This window comes from Hippichthys cyanospilos, chromosome 13 (assembly GCF_059441005.1).
Source record: "Hippichthys cyanospilos isolate Australia breed blue-spotted pipefish chromosome 13, RoL_Hcya_1.0, whole genome shotgun sequence".
Classification (NCBI taxonomy): Eukaryota; Metazoa; Chordata; class Actinopteri; order Syngnathiformes; family Syngnathidae; genus Hippichthys; species Hippichthys cyanospilos.
Window position 1 is genome coordinate 19,844,118 of NC_142381.1, and position 19,560 is coordinate 19,863,677.

The window sequence follows — 19,560 nt, forward strand, 5'->3', positions numbered from 1 at the left end:
GAGGCACAAAAAAACAATACATTGAATGGCAAGTTTATTCATTTTAACACCAGCAATACACAACAGTATAGTATATATTAAGCAAACACTATTTTGAATTATTCTTATTGAAGCCCAGTCAGCAAGTATCAATTTTAAGAAATGTAATATGGGAATTGTAATTGTAGAAGTCACAAGTGTGAGTGTCACTCAGTATCGCCATAGATATGAGTTGAAAGTCTTTCAAAACTGCGGTCTGAAGCATGAAATGAAAAGAGAGTGGTCCTTGATGCTGCAGAGCTGTCTACGTAGAGAGGAACCCAGAGCTAAAAGAGAGCATGAAATTCAAAGAATTAAGCATGCAAAAAAATAACATACAAAAATAAAATGTAATTGATAATGCAGACGTGTTTCACCTGAGAATTTAAGACCAATGGTATCTCAAATACCAGATGGCATCAGTAGACAGTGAAGGACCAAAAAGTGGGTTCAGTTGGGCCAGAATGGCTATCAACCAGCTGATGGAAAGAATACATCATGATGATCAGTGCTCGATGACTGGTGGATATTGAAAAGAAATCACTTGCTGGCATTCGCTGCCCCATGTGTCCCATTGTGGTATATGTAACAGACGGTAAACAATTTAGCTACACAAACATTTATAGTATTTTGGTAGCAGTTTCCAAATGGTTAGCACATCTACCTCACTATTCTGACTTTTAGTGCTTGAAACTTGTCTGTTGCTCTTCTGTATAGAGTTCTGCATAATCTTCTGATACCCCACTCTAATGTGGATGATAACCGTTTTAAGTGTTGGGTGAAATGCTTTCTAATGCAGGATATTCAACAACGTTGGATATCCCGCACTATAACAAGGATGTGCAACGGGTTTCTATTTAAGACAAATGGCACAGTATATAACAGAGTAAATGTGTATAGTAGCTCAGGATAAGGTTTGATGTGTTCAAAGTTACACAAAACAAAATGACACATCATACTTACAACAAGTAGCAGCAAACAGAAGTCAAGACCAGCATAGTGATAATTACTCTGTGGAGAAAAGACAATAGTTTTGAAAAACTTCAAAACACATCCGCTTAAAGTATTCATAGACACACAGTATGAGTCAAAGTTCTGGAAACACCCTCTGCTTCCGGTGTCCTGCATGTTTTCCTGTTTTCTCTCTCAAACACACCTGAATCAAATGATTAGGATTATTCTCAAGCTCCAGCAGAGCTTGTTGATGAGCTAATGGTTTAAATCAGGTGTGTTAGGGAGAGAAAACTGGAAAACATGCAGGACACCGGCCCTCGAGGGCTGGAGTTCCCCACCCCTGGTTTAGGGTGACTTCCAATGTGTGGAATAACTATAGTCATCCTTACTCCCAAACCGGTCATCTGCCCAATTATTATGATACTTCCCTCCTTTCTGCGTGGAGCGAACACCCCACCACCTCCTCTTCCTCCTCCTTTTTCTACCTCTCATTCTTCTAATTGTATTTACGATTGATATACAAAACTTCTTTTTCCTCTTCTTAGTGTTTTTATTTGCGATTGGCATACAAACCAGAAACTTGCTCGGCTGCACGCAAACTGACATCCAAAACACAATTTGAATTACATTGGCAAAGTTTTCCTCTTTTCGAAGGTAAAAGAAACATGACATCCTCCATCTGAGCACCGTTGCCCATGTACTATAACACTGGTCAACACGATTTTTCTGGCAAAAGGTTTTAAAACAAATTCTAACTAAATTTGGGATGCTGATTACGAATATGTACTCAGTTTTTGTCTATCACATCAGGATTTTGAGTTATAAAATTTTTCAATTTTTGATGAAAATTACCCATCAGCCTATACATTGAAGGTTTCATGATAAAAACACGTGATTTTTAGTACTTCATTTTGTATGTTCTTAATCAAGGAATAACGAAGATTACAAAGTCCATGTACAGCAAATCAAATATAGTGACAATTAAAATAGAAAAAAATATATATATATATATACATATATATATATATATATATACATATATATATACATATATATACATATACATATACATATATATATACATATACATATACATATATACATATACAGTGGGCCCCCGGGTTACGAACTTAATCCGTTCAGCGGCTACGCTCGTATCTCGATTTGCTCGTATAGCGGGCAATCCAAACCCATGTTAATTCGTGAATGCGTGCAACGCGCGCCGAAGCCTTAGGTAAAAACGACACACTGTATACATATATTAAAATTGAGTGACATAATCTGCTGTACACTTGCATTATATAATAAATACAATGGATAAATAGGTTTTACCTTTGAAACGACGAGACTTGAGCTGGGTGTAAGCAGAGGGGGGCAGAGTCCAACGCTCAAAGTTAACACGGCAATAGATATGCTATTGGTCTTACAGTGTTACAGTAACTCTTTCAGTCAGGGTGCAAATCACGCAGATACTAAAACATCATCCTCTTATTTCTTTCTTTACCGCTGCTAGTAATTTTAGAAGCTATGTCTAACAGATAAAGTTTGCAAAGTCTTCACAACATTCCGTTTTTCACTAATTTTCTCTCCTTCCTTCCATCCTGTCCCATCAAGCTAGATAAAGGCGTTCGGCCAATAGCATATCGGCATTTCTGTGATTGACGTGTGACGCCGGTCAATAGCATCTCCGTGAGTGAGACCGGGTGACCTTAATCGACCAATAGCATATTCGCATCTCCGTGACTGACTGATAATTATTCGCACTTTTTTTTTTTAAACGGTTGGAATGTATCGACAATTAATTTAAAAAAAAACACACATTTAAACCAATGACAATTCTTTGTCCTGCAATCGGCACATTTAATTTCATGTCAGCTGTTTTTCCCTTTAGCTGTACAAACACTACACTTAAATGGTAATATATTTAGACACCGTGAGTGAGACAGTCAGTGTGACGTTGTAAGACCAATAGCGTTCACGTTACTGCCACAAGTTTCTATTGATGATTGATGATGTCGCTACTGTTGATTTTATTGACACAATTAAACGAGAACATTTCTACATACTTAATGGCCGGCATGTCGAATTGCTCGTAAGGCGAGAGGTTTGTTCGTAAGCGGAGGACAAAAATCTCCCTGATCCACGCTCGTAAGGCGAATTGTTCGTAAATCAGGGTGCTCGTAAGCCGGGGGCCGACTGTATACATACATATATACATACATATATATATATATATATATATATATATATATATATATATATATATATATATATATATACATATATACATACATATATACATACATATATATATATATATATATATATATACATATATACATATATATATATATATATATATATATATACATATATATATACATATATATATATATATATATATATATATATATATATATATATATATATATATATATATATATATATGGTGCACAGATGAATGGCAAATAACAGTTATTTGAACTTTCTTTTCTTGGCTGATCTCTGATGTACAGTTTCTGGGTTGTCTCTCATCAAGCTCCAGCAATAATCCGCCATCATATGTGAGTCCCACCGGCCTTGATACCGTTCTTCCATTGTTTTAATGTCCTGATGAAAACGCCCCCCTTGTTCCTCGCTCACATCCCCAAGATTCTCCGGAAAACTGTCCAAATGGCTGTATAAATAGTGAACCTTGATACTCATTCTACATCCAAGATCTCGCAGGCTCATTAGTAGCTCTTCCACAATCTCTTCATAGTTGTCTGCTTTCTTATTCCCTAGAAAATTCTGCACCACATTACAAAATGCATTCCAAGCTCTTTCTTCTGTCTCATTCATTGATGTGATAAAATATGGATCTCTCATAAGTGTTCTTATTTGAGGTCCATCAAATATTCCAGCCTTTCTCTTCACTAAGACCAGGAAAAGTTGAACAAATATAGCTGAAGCATTCTCCACTATGATCAAGAGCTTTGACTTTGACGAACTGCTTCATCAGTCCAAGTTTAATGTGCAAGGGAGGAAATACAATGTTCTTCCTATCCACTAGAGGATCATTGATGACATTCTTATCGCCAGATGCCAAACTCTGTCGCTGAGGCCATTCATTTCTCACCCAATGCTCTGCTGTAGCTCTACTGTCCCAGTATCACAGAAAACAGGGGTATTTTGTGTACCCTCCTTGCTGACCTAAAAGAAAGTTAACCATTTTCAAATCGACACAAATTAACCACCCGTGAACATGATATTGCAACCTCTCTAGAACAATCTTGATCTTTTATATTCTTCTTTAAGATTTACAGAATGACCTATTGGTACAGAGCCATACTTATTTCCATTGTGTAACAGAACACATTTCAAACTTCTTTTGGAACTGTCAATAAAAAGCCTCCAATCTCTTGAATCATATGCTGGAAGTCCCATAAAGAGAAGTAGTCCTTCTACATCAATACAATAGACAAGCTGGCCATCTGACCAGAAGTACTTACGCAGTTCTGCTTCTCTGTTGCGATAAAATGAGACACTTGTGCCGGGTTTCAACATTCTATTCTCTTGCAGTCTTGAAGCCAACAGTTCAGCAGACTCTTTTGGTAGATAAAGATCTCTAACCAAATCATTCAAAGGCAGACTGAGTAAACAGAATTGGTTTGTCACAATCTTCATCACATGGCTGAAAAATATCTGTAGTGTGTTCTTCATCACTAGAAGCAGGTGAGCAGAGATCTGTGTCATCAATTTCTGGAAGCTCAGTAAATATTGGTACAGGTATTTCTTCACTATGGGCAACTGGTCGAATAGCTGAAGGATAATTTTTTTTCTTGAAATTCATGAAAATGGATATACCGATAGCGCAAAAACGTGATGTGATAGAGAAAATATAAGATCAGATTTGAATTCAGCACCCTCAAATTAGTCTAAAACTGTTATTATATTCCATGCCAGAGAAATTAATTTTTTCTTTGTATACCAGTGTAATTAGTGATTACTAGACCTAGTGTTAATGTGAAATTAATGTGATAGAACACATTTAATTTCATGTTATTGAAAAATTATGGTGTCTTTTTAAAATGAGTAACTCACTAAATTCTACACTTTAAGTTTCAAATACAATGGAGAAAATTTTAGAGGAATTATTAACTGTCTTCAACAGTCATTTTTGGGGCTCAGGTAACGGCTTTACAAGTATTTTTTTATCATTCAGTTTCATGATGTGGATGATGCTTTCAGGTCATTTGCATTTTCAAGAGTGAATAACTTAACTATTGAAATGTGTGATTGTGTGTGTGAGTGTGTCTGGCCATTTAAAATCGAATGAGTTTCAAACATTTAGCTAGAGCCGTTAATAAGGGAAGTTGCATTTTCTTTCATAGATGGCTGTTTTTATTTTTGTTGGAAGAGAATTAGGGCAAAATTAAAAAATGTGAAGTGGTGACATGAACGTGAAAATCCCAATATATAAATTGATAAAGTTTTGAAACATTCGGGAAACTTGCTCGATTAGCCGCTAGTTGCTACACCAACCCTGACTAAGAGTTGTTAAAAGTGAATCCAGCACTAAATAACATCTACACAGTAAGTGAGCAAATCCTGTAAGCTTTCACTTGCGATAATCTATAATACATATACACAATAATTCAGGTTATTTCAACAATTAGACGGTAATGGTAAGCTAGTCAAGTGACACAAACACTCACCCTTTGTTTGGTCCTTTGGGGATAAACCAGGGCACCACTCCTCCAACTATGCCCCAAAATAACGTCATTACGGACACGGCAATGACAAAACTTAATTCTGCCATTGTAACAGTAAATCGCAATTGTAGATCGTACGGACACAAAACTTCTTACAAACTTGAAACACGATGAGTCAAATCGTCACGTGACCATATCACGAGCACAAAAGGGAAGTTGCTCAAGTATTTCAGAAGAGCGATCGCACACGGTTCTGTTTAATTCAATTTGATGATTGGAATATTTCCCACATCTGAGTTTTGTCATGTCCCATTTGAAAAAGAATGCGTTGACGAGATTAAATCCACCTCTCTGCAACACTTTATCTTGCTAACCACACGGGGCAGAAATCACTCCTCACTGTTCCTTAACCGTTGAGGTATATTCAACACGTTTTCAACTTTCAATATAAAGACAAACGGTATCACGCTGCCCAAATGTGCTCTAGACCTAGTTTTACGAGTCCCACCTAAATCGTTTGTTCAGGTCTCGTGTTTTCTTGCCGGTTTCAAAGAGCATCCCGTTTAAGATTGTAGACGATTTGAATCAACTATCATCTAATCACACTTAATTTTATAATATTTTAAAAGGGCGTTATTGCCAAACGCATCAAATTTGATACAAATATTTCTGAGCCTTATTAAATCACCATATCATTAAAAACGTAATTCAAAACCCTCGTGTACAATCTGCTACTTGTATTCTACCCTCTGGTAGATTTTTTTCACTGCAAGTTAGGACACCGTGCGGCGGTCAATCCAAGATGACCTGCTTCAGCTAATTCCCAATTTGCTGAATCAAAGTAAAGATAATTGTGATGTTAAAGCAGTTTCAGGGTTGTTTTCTTTGTTTTTTTTTTTTACTTATATTTCATCATAAGAACTTAATTCATCAAGGCAAATTGTACCTACGTCATTTTTTGCACTATATGATATAGTAAAACTGTGCAGAAAATGTATGTTCAAATTTGATTCTATGGATAAAAAGCTGAATTTGGTGGTAAATGCCTAATTGTCAATATCACCTTTTTCTTAGTGTACATTATATTCATTATTGTGCATTATAAAAATGTTTTAATCAATCAGTTCCAACAGTTATTGATAAAAATGTGTTGTTTAAACCAAATAATTGTATTACAAAAACAAGAAACCTACATTTTTCAATAGTAGCAATAATGAAAATGAAATGTCTGACCAGATGCTTGAAGAGGAAGAAGAAGAGGGTCCAACAACATCACAAGGCAACAAAAAGGCATGGAAGAAGCAAAGTGAGAAGAGAGGAAGAGAAAGACATGTGCAGCTGCCCAGTTTGACAAAAGTGGTGATCAGATGAACACAGAAGAAGGGGGTCCAACAGTGACACAAGCCAAAAGAAAAAAAGCTGCAAAGAAAAAAAGTGAAAAGGAAGGAGTACCGGTGGAGAAAGGGAGAATTTTACCTGCCAGATGTTAATTTTTTTTTTAAATGCTGATTATGGCATTGAACTAAGGGCTGAGTTTACACCTTACATGTATTTCAAACAGTTTGTTATCAATGATAGAGATGGTTGCAGAGCAAACAAACTTGTTCAGTGTACAGAAAGGAGGAAACTCAGTAAACACAAATTGAACAGGTTCTTGGCATGTACATGTTCATGGGTTTGGTACAGACACCCAATGTCAGAGCCTATTGGGAAATGGAAACCAAGTACTCCAAAGTTGCTGATGTGATGTCGCGAGATCAATTTGAGAAATTGCTGACATTGCTGTATTTTCAAGATAACCTCAGTGTGTCTGAAAAAAAATAAGGAGAAAGTATGAAAAGTGAGGCCATGGCTCAAAAAGCTCAGAGAACAATGTATTTGTGTGCCTCCCAAAAAGAACATCATGCAGTTCATGAAATCATGGTTCCATTCAAAGGAAAATCTAATCTGAAAGTATACACATGCCAGCAACACCTCATAAAAATTGGGTTTCAAAATGTGAGGACATGCCGGACAAAGTGGTTTCTTGTATGACTTTGATGTTTGGTAGGCTGATGTTTTTGCCTGTACCGCTGTTTTCATTCATGGTTGCTATTGTTCATATTAAAAGGAAAAATAAGATAGCAATTTAACATAGCCCAAGATTCTTATTGAATATCGTTAATTTCAGTAATACTTAATGTTTCATAAAAAGTAGTTACTGTGAAAGGCAGTTTGCAAAACTAAAAAAAGGCTGAAGTTAGTTTTATCATTTGAATGCCAGAATGACACGTAATGCTGATGGTGTCATGATACAAATATGAAAACATTTAGTAAAATTTTTTCAATATATATATTTTTTAATTTGCGTTAGAGCAAGATAAAGATTTCAGATTCCAAAAATCACAATTTTATGTCCATTATTTTTGGGGTCAGGCTTTACATGGTTAAGGTCATGTTTTTTTTTTAATTCATAGTTTAAGACTAAGTGGTTGCAGGAACCCCCGCTTATTAACTTAGCCCTCGTTAATCATTGTGAGGTGGGCCACCTCCCGTATAATATAATTGAATAACTAGACCTACAATTAGATTTAAAAAATACAGTTGGTTATTAAGGGACACATTTTTTTTTAAGTTCAAAAATTTTATAGTATATTCCTTTTGAATGGGTTTGGTGCATGCACATATGAAACTGGTGGGATTAAGTACCTCTAAAAAGGTTAGGACCATTGTATATATAATATGCCAGAAACGGCTGCAGTACGAATATCCTTGACATCGAATGACTCAAAATGGCAACACACCTGTGATCCAAAAGTGCCATAATACACAAGAGTAATTTTAATGTCCATCTCTGACACAAAGCCTACTCAAACAGCAGCTTGATATTTACCTTTTAAAACCCAAAGCTTTCCTTTGATGGGCAACTGCAACATTAAATGTAAAAACTCAACCTAAGTTAATTTACTCTGGGTACTTTGCAACAATGAACTTGTCTCAGATCAAATACAATTAAAAAAACATGACATGGACAAACTATTTTATACAATTTATTGATAACAAAAGATGTTCTATTCCTGCATCTTCTCAATTGTCTCCTCCTTGTATTTGCCCTTCTCCTTTCCATCAGCGCGAGATTTGGCCTTGCGCTCGAGGATCTTTTTACGGTCCTTGTCCAACTTTAACCTGGTGATGACCACCTATGAGGCAAGGAAAGAGGATTAAAGTGACGTTTTACAATCCCTTTCGTTAGTATCTTGGCACAGTGACAAACTGCTGAATGAGGGCTGAAAATGTGGCATGATTTGTTTACGTGTCAGCAAGAGTTAGTTTCAGAAAGCCCTAATCAGGATTGCCATGAGAAAGATTATTCACATTGCATCCTTTCAAGGTAACAGGAATATTCAGTTAAAAGTCTGGCTTAAGTGTGACCATAAGTTTGACAGTATAACTGTTCAAGTCAGAAGTCAGGTATTTGTACCACTTGGTTACCATACAGTTCTTTGAAAACAAAAAAGGAAGAACATAAACCACTGACAAAAAGACTGTAGATGCATTCAATCCTTTGACAAACAAGGATGGCAGTGACTGTAGTTTACGACTAACAGTGCAAGGGTGTATGCTTCTTTTGTGCTTCATCAGCCGGAAAGTGATGTAGCTTTCCTGCAACCTTGAATAGGACACACTAGATAGCATAAGCGTTGAGAAATTGCTTGCCATCCCGGTTGGGATTGGCCTGACCATACAAATTTACATTTATCATGACAGACAGCATGCACCAGATTTTTTGGCAGCAGAGTGACTCCACTACAACAAAATGCATTTTAATTAAGGTTTTACATTTGTATCCTTAATTTATCATGCTAATTAAAAATATTTCCTACTTAAGTATCCATCCATCCATTTTCTATGGCAGTTTACCCTTACGGGGGCTGCTGGCTTGCTGGTACAGCAATCTTTGGGCTTGTGTATGTCAAAATCTTTTTACAAACAAGTTACAAACATTTTTACAAACAAGTTGTTTCCAAAGAACAGAAAGGCATCATCAGACAAAGAAAAAAAACGGTTGAGTTTGCATACAAAAACCTGTATTACATTTGAAAGCAAGTTTTGAGGTCAAGCTAGAGATGCGTATTTCTCATTTTTCAGCTGCCTTAAATACATCTACACTAATTGACAACTGACCTGCTCATATATTGCAATTAAGTGAATTAAATCAAAAGTCAAGAGATAATACATATTTAAATGGGCAGGGTGAGCAGCAATCACAAATTTGTTGTACACATTTTTGGGCCTTTTCTAAATTCAAGAAGCACAGGCGTTATCAATGTATACTGTCAAGTCACAAGCATCAGTACCTACAGACTAAATGCTAATTTAGGCTGAGTAAGGTATTTTGAAAATTCTGGTATCCTCAACCTTATGCTTTCATTGTTTTTTCAGTGTGACTGTCTAGCAATGAAACAGTAAATGAATACAAGGGGCACCGCACCTCTCTCAATCAAAATTTCCCCAAATAAGAGGAACACAAGTTGTATAAAACCTAAATTAGGGTTGCATGATTATTACCTTGGACCACTTGTGCCTCTAAGTCTGATAATCTTCCACGCCAAATTGGAAGCTGATCAGGTCAAACGTTTAAGAGAAGGCAGCAGACGACTTGCAAATACCCATAAATGGGTAAAAATTGCACATTCAAAAATTCGTAACTTTTTCTGTACATCCCACCATATGGCTTTCGATGTTTATTTTTTTTAAGGTCTTAGGGTCCTACATATGCATATAAATTTTTGTAGCCATAAGTCAAACCAACTGGGTTTAGCTGCAATCTTTCGACTATAATGATATTTTTTTCTACCAGTAGTTGGCACTAGCATTATAATGCAATGTATGTTTGTCGAAGTCTATAGGTATGGACTCTTGCGATGTGTGAAATTGTGCGAAGATCAGATCATCTGGGTCAAATTACAGCAACTTTTACTGTTTTGATAAATCTTTGGAAGTAAACTGGCGTGTATGCCATGTCCATTATCGGAAAATTGTATGATTTGGTGGAGGGCATTAAGCGTGTCAGACTTAATTTCTGTGATATTACTTCAACGGGCTCATCAAAGTAAATTCAAAATGTTAAAAAAAAAAATTGCAGTTTTATGCTACCACTAGGTGGCGCTCACATTACAACAAAAAATTGATTCGTAGGTGTTATGCATGACTTCTTTTCACCCACATGAAATTTTGAAAAGGTGAGACCATCTGGGTCCAATTACAGCAACTTTGTTAGTTTTGGCGTGACATCAAACTTTGAGGCGGCGCACAGGCGGAGAAGACGTACATTTCGGATAATAAGAATCTGGAGAAGAACAAGAGGGACCTCGCACCGGTCACTGCTCGGGCCCTAATAAAACACCATACATAACATGTATAACATGTTACACAATCTATCAACAAAACTACGAGTCGCTGCCGAGCACCTTTTCCACTTTTTACGATAAAAAGCAATGAAAAGAATAAACGGACCGAGAACCAAATGTAGCGGATCTCTGATTCCGATTAGACGTAAATCTGCTTCATTGGTGTTCTGTCCATTAAGATTTTTTTTTTTTGCAATTGGCGAGTGTTCTGCAGGAGACTTGTCTTTTCTCCTGGCAAATTGGGAGTTGGATGCAACCATCCAACTTATCAATTTTCTCTGTTGCGGGTGGGTTCACTCAGGGGTCTTGCTCTCCGGTACCGGCCTGCTTTGTTTCTTTTTCCCGTTTTTCCCGCTTTTTTTTTTAGGTGTGCCCCAGCAATACCAGGATTGGTCGGATCCAGGAAGGCCCATGATTGGCTGCTCTGGATCGCACACCTGCTATATATTGAGCCGAGATGGCAGACAGCTCTCTCATCCTCCTTCGCTCCTAACCAGCCACGCATTTGTCCTGATATTTGTGGAAAAAGAACAGTAGGGGTGAACCGCCGTTTTTGTTGTGCATTTTCTTTCCTCCTGTTTTTGGAGCTAGGGAGGTAAGCCTATTGGTTGTTTTGATTGTTAGGTTAGTTTGGTTATTGCACAGACAGGTTGTTTTGGCCTTGGTTCACCCTGAGTTACTTGCTCCTATTTTTCAGTAACCCTTTTGTTCATGTTAATAAATATATCTTTTGGTGTTCCACACCTGGTTCGTCGGCTGGCTGCTTGGGAGTTGGGGAAGGCGGGGCCCTTTGCCCATGTTGTGTCCTAGGCCCCTAGACTGGGACATAATCTCATTCCATTACCTCAAAATATTAACCCTTTCATGCATGACGGTTACTGCAGTGGACAGCTATTAAAACGTCATTTTCAAAAATAAGAATTGGTTTTGAGGGCAGTGTTGCTTATAAGCCCCCAAAGTGGACGCCTGTGAATCCACCCAACACTGCTTTGTGTGGTCAACCATTGTAAATGCAGAATAATAGTGTCAACATTCAAGATGACTGTTAGGAATGAAAACATGCCTGGCACCTCAGGGATTTCTGCTAAATTCATCTATAAAAGGAGACTCATGCAGGTAAAAAAAATATTTTTACTTCAAGTAACACCTAATAATCACCAGAGTTGTGAAAATTTCCAAGTATTGATTTTAGATTGGGAGGAAAATGCAATTTTTCAGATGTCCACCAGTATATCACTCGACAATGCTTTATCTGTAGTAATTTTCTTTTGTATAAATCAACATTTTATGCTATTAGATTATAAAATGCATTGTATATAGCAATATACATGTTTTGTGCATTATTCATTATGAGTAACAGGCACAATTCACATGACACAGGCTAGTGCGTCCCTCGACCAGCCACATACATCAGGTAATGACACAGGCTGGGACCATGTCAGCCTGCTTCTGACCTGGTCCCGGCCAGCACCCTGCTAAGGGTCCTGTCGCCCAGTCCCTCAGTGGCCTCGGGCTCAAGCAAGCCAGCAACAGGCTGGTACAGGCTGGTGAGAACGGCTGGTGCAATCCAGTTCCAGAGTCCCAGGACGTCTACCGGGATCATCCAGTTGGGCGGCCTCATCCAACACTGATGACTGTCCGGCCTCAGCAGTAGGCCTCAAGCATGCATCATGCAGCTGCCCCTCAGATTCACCATGCCCGTAGGTATGGTCCTGGTATACATCGTAGCGGGCCAGCTGGTGGTGGTGCCGCAGCAGGTTCTTGCCCAGGCACAGGCTGGTTCCTCAGAAACCCACCGTGCCTGCCAGCATTCAGGTCAGAACATCCATTTGGCAACGCCACCTTGTGGTTTTCATGCTGAGAGTCTTACCCTTACTCCTGTCACACTTGGACCCCTTGTGTCACATACACCACCCAGGACCGGACTGTGTACTCAGGGTGTCAGACAGGCGAATACCCTGTGGGGTTTTCGTTAGGCCTTTCTGGGTGTTCCGGGGGAGCAGTGGCAGGCACGAGGACCATTTCTCTCACCCAGTAGACATGTTGGAATGAACCTTTGATGCTTTGAACCAGGTGGCTTTGGTTTTTATGATTTGGACAATGACGGCATGCGAAAAGTAAAGATGTACACTAGCACAGCAACGTGAGGTTTCTTCGTCTTGCCACATCTTTGTCTTCAAAGGCAAAGTGTGTATCAAGCAACACAAACCCCAATAAACTGATTCTAAACATTCTCTAGATTGGAGGAGGATGGTCTTCTGCCTTTCAAGGCATCTGTCTGCAACAGGGGGAGACTAAGGGACACTTTCATAGCTGAAACGCAAACCTGCATCCAAGGTAACCCAGAACGTCAGGCTTGGTCCTGGAAACCACTGGTCCCAGCTGAACAACATAAACAATGCCCAAAGATACCAAGACCCTGCATGCACACTAAAAACATAGTACAGCTGCTTGTGTTGCAGTGTGGCTGTGTGCATGGCAAATTTTCACAGAAGATGGTGAACTTATCTAATACTGGAAGTACATAAGCATGCAGCGTTGTTGCAGGGTTGTAGCACCTCACCTGTGGCCTAGCCCTAACCTTGTGAGGTTGTCAGTTGATGCGCTATAGTTTGTGTAGTTTGTCAGTTGAAGAACTGCAGTTTGTTTAGTTTTGTCAATTGAAGCACTGAAGGTTGCAAAGTTACTGTAGTTCATTTTTCTGTGAAAACGAAAAGCCCAGAATGGTGTATTGAAGAGAGCAAAATATTTTTGAAAAGTTGTTATAGTTTTTGTATAATTCAATAAACATTGAAAGTTATATCACTTGATCTTTGTTTTGTTTTTTTAATTTTAGTTAAACTCCACAAACGCATGCTGTCCACCTATGTGGACATGTTCATAACTGCTTTTGGTGTATTTGTAATTTGGTGTATCAAAACAGAACCAAATAAGTTCTTTTTATGTCTAAAAACACATAGCAACATTTTTTTTAACTCAAGATATCATGGGGTTAAAGCAGACCACAGCGAACACAAAGCGTAATGGCGGATGCCGAAAACACACCCTTGAGGTAAACCAACTAATCAGCGTTAGTTTGCACAGCTTACCTCCCCTCGAGCTACCCGTGTACTGAGGCTCCGACCCTAGTCACAACTAGGAGCTCAGACGGTTCAGCGTAGATGCTTAGCGGAACCTTCCCCACCGAGAATGTTTTTGGGTGAGAAGAGAAAGGGGAACTCGAACTACCAGGTACAGCAGAAGAGCTCCTACAACGTGATACGTGAATCATTGATTGGCTTGATCACTTGCAGTCGCTTTAAAGTGCTGGTATTAGGTGAGTGTTATCATATTCATGTTTGATGTCATTTGTAGTTACCTTTGTTCTAAATACTGTGTAGATGTGAGGTAAACAACTAACTACAACAGGCCAAACTGCCTTGCTTTATATATACACATATCTATAAAGTAAAATGATAAATCTTAATGGTTTGGCCTTCCCATGTGGAGTTTGCATGTTCTACCCAAGCCTGCATGGGTCCTCTCCAGGCACTACGGCTTCCTCCTACAGTGGACCCGGAAAGAAGAGCATTGCCGAGTACGTTCAAAAGGTGATATGGCAGCGCCAATATTTTCTCTGACAGCACCTTTATTCTTTTTTTTTTTTTTAAACACTGCGTGCCCCTCGCTTTACAGCAATACTCGTCTGCCCAAAAACAAAACAAAGGTTCATTGTCGCAATCAAGTGGCCAATACCGTGCTAAATACTGTACTGTCAGTGCTGCACTATCGTTAGCTTAGCACAGTAACTACGGTTCAACAGTTGTGGAAAAAAAAGGAAGCAAACCCTGCACATACCAGTTGTCCCAAGTTCTCCCTTTCACCTTTCTACAAGCCAGGTGAGTGCTCTTGCTTGGCTCCGTTTTGTATTGAAAGCTCAGCTGGCCGTTGGATCGCTCCCGGTGACCGCAAAGCAGCCGCCATGAGTCGTTCCTGTCCCCTGCTTGAGACGTTGAACATTCCCGAAGCTGATTGGCTGACGCGACGCGACAAAAGTTCAATTTTTTTTAACTTCTCGCGTCGCTCGACGCGTCATCGCGCCCGTCGCGCGAACTCCATTGACTACAATACAAAACCGTCCGCTCTTAGCACTCCATCTGAACGCATTAGGTGTGATTGGGTATATAAAAGGTTGTTCGTCTCTGTGTGCCCTGACATTGGCTGGCAACCAGATGAGGGTAGGAGGGGGATTCCTACTGCCTGAAGCCAGCTGGAATTGGGACCATATACAAAATGGATGATGACTTAAGATACAAAAAATGTAGTTACATTGAATTTAACCCATAAATCAGGCATAAAGAGAGGAAACACGTTAAGTGAACCGAGATTATCTTTTTCTCTGAGGTGTTAAGGGCTGTCCTGTCATCACTTAAGATTAATTTTTAATTAATTGCTTGCCAGATACTGATCTTATAGTCCAGGTAGTCATTTTTTTTTAATCTCCCTGTTCTATTTAATTGTATTTCAAGATTCAAGAAATGTACTGTCATATGTATCGTTGTACCGTACAATGAAATTCTTATTCCGTTAACTTCCCCGAGCAGCAGACTCACATGCAATGATCAATTAAATTTTGGTCCAAGCCAAAGCCCAAACCACCACCAAGAAGCATTACAATCGACAACAAGTAAGAGAAACAAGGTTACATCGTTTTTAACAAGACTTTACATAAACAGAATTTTTGTGGCGAATCATGATTGCAGATTAGTGATTTTAAAAATCAAGTGACAACTGATGACCCATCTGCTCACAAAATGGATTTACTTAAGTTACTTGCTTATTAACTGCATATACTTTTATTCTTGTGTCTGTCGGAAAACGGTGGCGTGCTCGCTCCGGTTTTGACATGAGGTCCTGCCTGAAGTGGAGGAGTTTAAGTATCTTGGGTTCTTGTTCACATACGAGAGCGGGTTGGAGCGGGAGATTGACAAGCAGATCAATGTCTGTATTTTTGTACAGTATATATCATAGCTAACAGTGTTTATGTTTCCTTATTAATTAATGTATAATAATCTAGTACCTGCTCCAGCCTAATGATTTGTATCAGAAACTAAAAAAAACCTAATCTTTTCAGATAAACCACCTGAGTGAGCCTTGTTGGGAAATGTGACGCCAAAGACACATCTAATGAAACTATCCCAAACAGCCAGACAAAAAAAAAAGAATAATCGGTGAGAGAAGTTAATGTAAAACCATCAATGGATTCTCTCCAATTATAAAGACTGTCCTAATCAGTAAATATGTTTGTTTTTTTTCTATTCAAATTTGTGTTGGGTCATTTAATTGTTACATCCTTTTATGGTTGTTCTTATTTGCAGCTGTCAGGAAAAAACCCTCTTACACCAGCGCCCGACCATGAAATTTAGAGATACATGAAGAATTGTTTGCAACTGGCACTGAAGTATTGAAGCATTTGAAGTGAAGGAGAAAGACTGGAATTTTGCAGGTTTTAAATGAGCATAATGGTTCAAACTCAAGAGTTTTGTTCATTTTCAATGAGTATTTTGTTTAAGACTGTTCAAGCTTGGAGTCTTTAGAGTATTGCCTTTTTTTTTTAAACAAATCAATCTTTTTGGTAATAAAAGTATAGCGTACAGTGTTTAACACCTATATGCATGTTATGCATACTGTTAAAAAAGCAATATTGTGTTCTCCTTTGCTGATTGATTGAATGAAGGCAAAAGCGAGAGCAAACTTCTTGTCTTGGTCATTGCCATCGAGGCAAAAGGAGCTAACGTTTTCCTCCTGTTAATTGGCACTAATGTGTAAACAAATATATATGACAGAGTTGCGATTCAATTAAATCAAATCAAAGTTAAAAAGAACGTTGTATGTATGTACTCACCCATCGTAAATGAAAACTGTCTAACAGTGTATATTGTAATTTTCATTTATTCACATTTGTTTTCTGTTTTGAATGAATGTGTTAGCGCATTTGATTGATGTGCCTGCAAGGAGGGAGAGAGCTGAATTTGCGCTGAAAAAGAAAAAAATAAAATAGAAGATTTGACAACGCGCTGTTTTGACATTGCATTCACGGCTTCACAATGAATGGGACCCGTGTAGTCTCGTTTGGAGACCCGAGAGGCCCTTTTTAGTGCTGACCGCAGCTCCCTGCGTCACACAGCAGCTCGACTTTCCTCCTTTTGTCAATTGTCGCCATTTTAGAAAATTAGGGGCTCATACAGTCACTCATATACTAATCTGCTGTTCCTAATTAAGCCTATAGATGGGAGCATTGAGCACACCCGGGTGACAGCGCTGCTGCCCAATGTATTAATTCTCCATGCGGGCTAGACGTTATTGATTTTATGATGAGGCTGCAGGCCGGATGGAAATTGACCACGGGCTGCATTTGGCCCCCGGGCTATGGACACGTCTGATCCAGGGTATTAAATGAGGCTAATTACATAATCACTTCAACTGATATGGGTGGTGAGTTGTACACTACAAGTACAAATACAAGTACAATACATTCACTTTAGAATGATATTCCACCCCCCACAATCTTCCAGCAGTTCTTCCATTTGGTGAAAACAAAAACATTCATCTCAGTCACTTTGACAAGCATAAATATTCTACAGAGAAGCCAAGTACCTTGCTGGGATGGATGCCAACATGGACTGTGGTTCCATTGGCCTTTTCTCGCTGCACACGCTCAATGTAGATGACATACTTCTTCCTGTATACCTGCACTACTTTACCAATCTGCTGGCCTTTGTAGTGTCCACGGACAACCTTTGTGTGGCAAAACATCGGAACACCTAATCAAGTGTATGCATAAATAACTTTTTCTCACCAATATCCACACCTGATTTCAGTACCTGGACTTCGTCATCTTTGCGAATAGGCATTGACCTCACGTTATACTTCTGACGAAGCTCCTTGGACAAGGGGGACGACATGATCTTTCTCCTAATGTGTGAAGGAGCATTGAAGTGCCGCTTGCGGTTCTTGCGGCGTGAAGAGGTTACAAATGGGTTCCGCTTCATGATGCTATGGATCAAAATGGAATTTTAATCGACAATTCATAAAAATCTCATGCTTAAACACGTTTGTATTGCCATCTGTTTCAAATGTTGGCTTACACCAGTTTGACAAGGTGTTTTTCATCCTTAAAACCTGTTTATTGCCCAAGCCGCCTCAACTAATAGTCACATACATAAGAATAGCATTCAGCCGTATCTCTGAAATTATATATATTCAGCATTTGGTTTAGTTAATTGTGGTTTCTCAAAACTGAAAGGAATCGTCCAAGATTTTAGAAAGCAAACACTAACCTTTGTTTATTAATATGTCAACAGGCTGTCTCCGACTTGCAGAAAACATATATTTTAAGAACACAGTGACGTTGAATTTTTCCAGTATATATTCATGAGGTTGCAAACCACGGCTGGCGCCGTCACATCTCAAAACTGTGAGGCGATGTCATTACAAAGGGGTTTCAAATAGTTCCAACTTATCAGGTTTCTACTTTAACATACTGTCTGCATATGATTGGAAAGGTTTCAAAATCAGCTATCTTGCTAGAACTAGCCCTGGCATAGCAAAATGCCGGCGAATGTATCGGTGACATTAGCCCAACAAAGTCAGTTCAAGGGGTGAATTTATTACCTACGTATAGAACACCTACCCCAAACCTAGACGTCATTAGTTACACCGAATGCATAATTGATTTTCTTGCTTTGAGCTGTGTTTACGCTCATTGACGCGACATGCAGCGCATTCATGAACACTAACGAGGTGCTAGCAGCAGACGTCGCAATGTAGCCATCGCTCATCAATGTCATTAAAATACACCTCTATACTTGACGGTGGTATGGTTTAAAACGATCTTAGGCAATATTATTTAGTAAATTGTAAGCGTTTCAAAGTGGATGAATTAAGATTCGCAAAGGATTCTGTTCGCATCAGAACTTACACTGCCTTGCGCTCCAATATGGCCGGCGGAAAAGAGGATGGCAAACTACTTCCGCTGGCATTAGTTCACACTCAAGTCTCGCGAGATGTCTCGCGAGATTCATACAAAACTTTTTTTAAACCTTTATTTAACAGAATAATACACAAAATGGAAACAGTCTAATAGTCCTTATAACAATACAGCGTAATTGCCGGGGGAACAGTATACATAGATTTACAAATTGAAGAAAAATATTCACGTACAATTTCAAAACAGACAAGCAAACAATGAATAAAGAAAAAATACTACATAAATGGAAAAAATAAAATAAATCAAACAATACAGTATATCTATGTTATCCATGTTACACATGGGATTTCCTTCAGGATATTGTAGACTACTTGCACTCTTGGTCTTTCAATAAATGCCAACGTTTTAATATAATTACTAAATTCTTTTGTAAATTTCTTCAGGACATGGGTACATTTTTGAAAGCTTTGTTTTGTGAATTAAAAAAATGTCCGAATATTATGTGATCGACTGAAAATGATCTGGAAGTGATTCA

General features: G+C 38.6%; 2 protein-coding genes across 3 annotated transcripts; both read right to left on the reverse strand.

Annotated features, from left to right (window-relative positions):
- Positions 1–17: 17 nt before the first annotated feature.
- On the reverse strand, positions 18–6,121 carry atp6v0e1 (ATPase H+ transporting V0 subunit e1). The gene is made up of 4 exons (XM_088431181.1): positions 5,670–6,121; positions 982–1,029; positions 396–497; positions 18–305 (listed from the first exon to the last, which is right to left on the reverse strand). The coding sequence occupies exons 1-3, from the start codon at positions 5,771–5,773 to the stop codon at positions 404–406; spliced, it is 246 nt and encodes an 81-aa protein (XP_088287307.1). The 5' UTR covers positions 5,774–6,121; the 3' UTR covers positions 18–305; positions 396–403.
- A 2,561-nt stretch (positions 6,122–8,682) lies between these two features.
- On the reverse strand, positions 8,683–19,099 carry rpl26 (ribosomal protein L26). 2 transcript variants are annotated; one of them, XM_088431179.1, is made up of 5 exons: positions 19,017–19,099; positions 17,920–18,091; positions 17,693–17,833; positions 10,978–11,040; positions 8,683–8,845 (listed from the first exon to the last, which is right to left on the reverse strand). In XM_088431179.1, exons 2-5 carry the CDS (start codon positions 18,085–18,087, stop codon positions 8,717–8,719), a joined length of 501 nt encoding a protein of 166 aa, XP_088287305.1. In that variant the 5' UTR covers positions 18,088–18,091; positions 19,017–19,099; the 3' UTR covers positions 8,683–8,716. The 2 variants fall into 2 exon arrangements, with proteins under 2 accessions (XP_088287305.1, XP_088287306.1); XM_088431180.1 differs by lacking the exon at positions 10,978–11,040.
- Between the last annotated feature and the right edge of the window lie 461 nt (positions 19,100–19,560).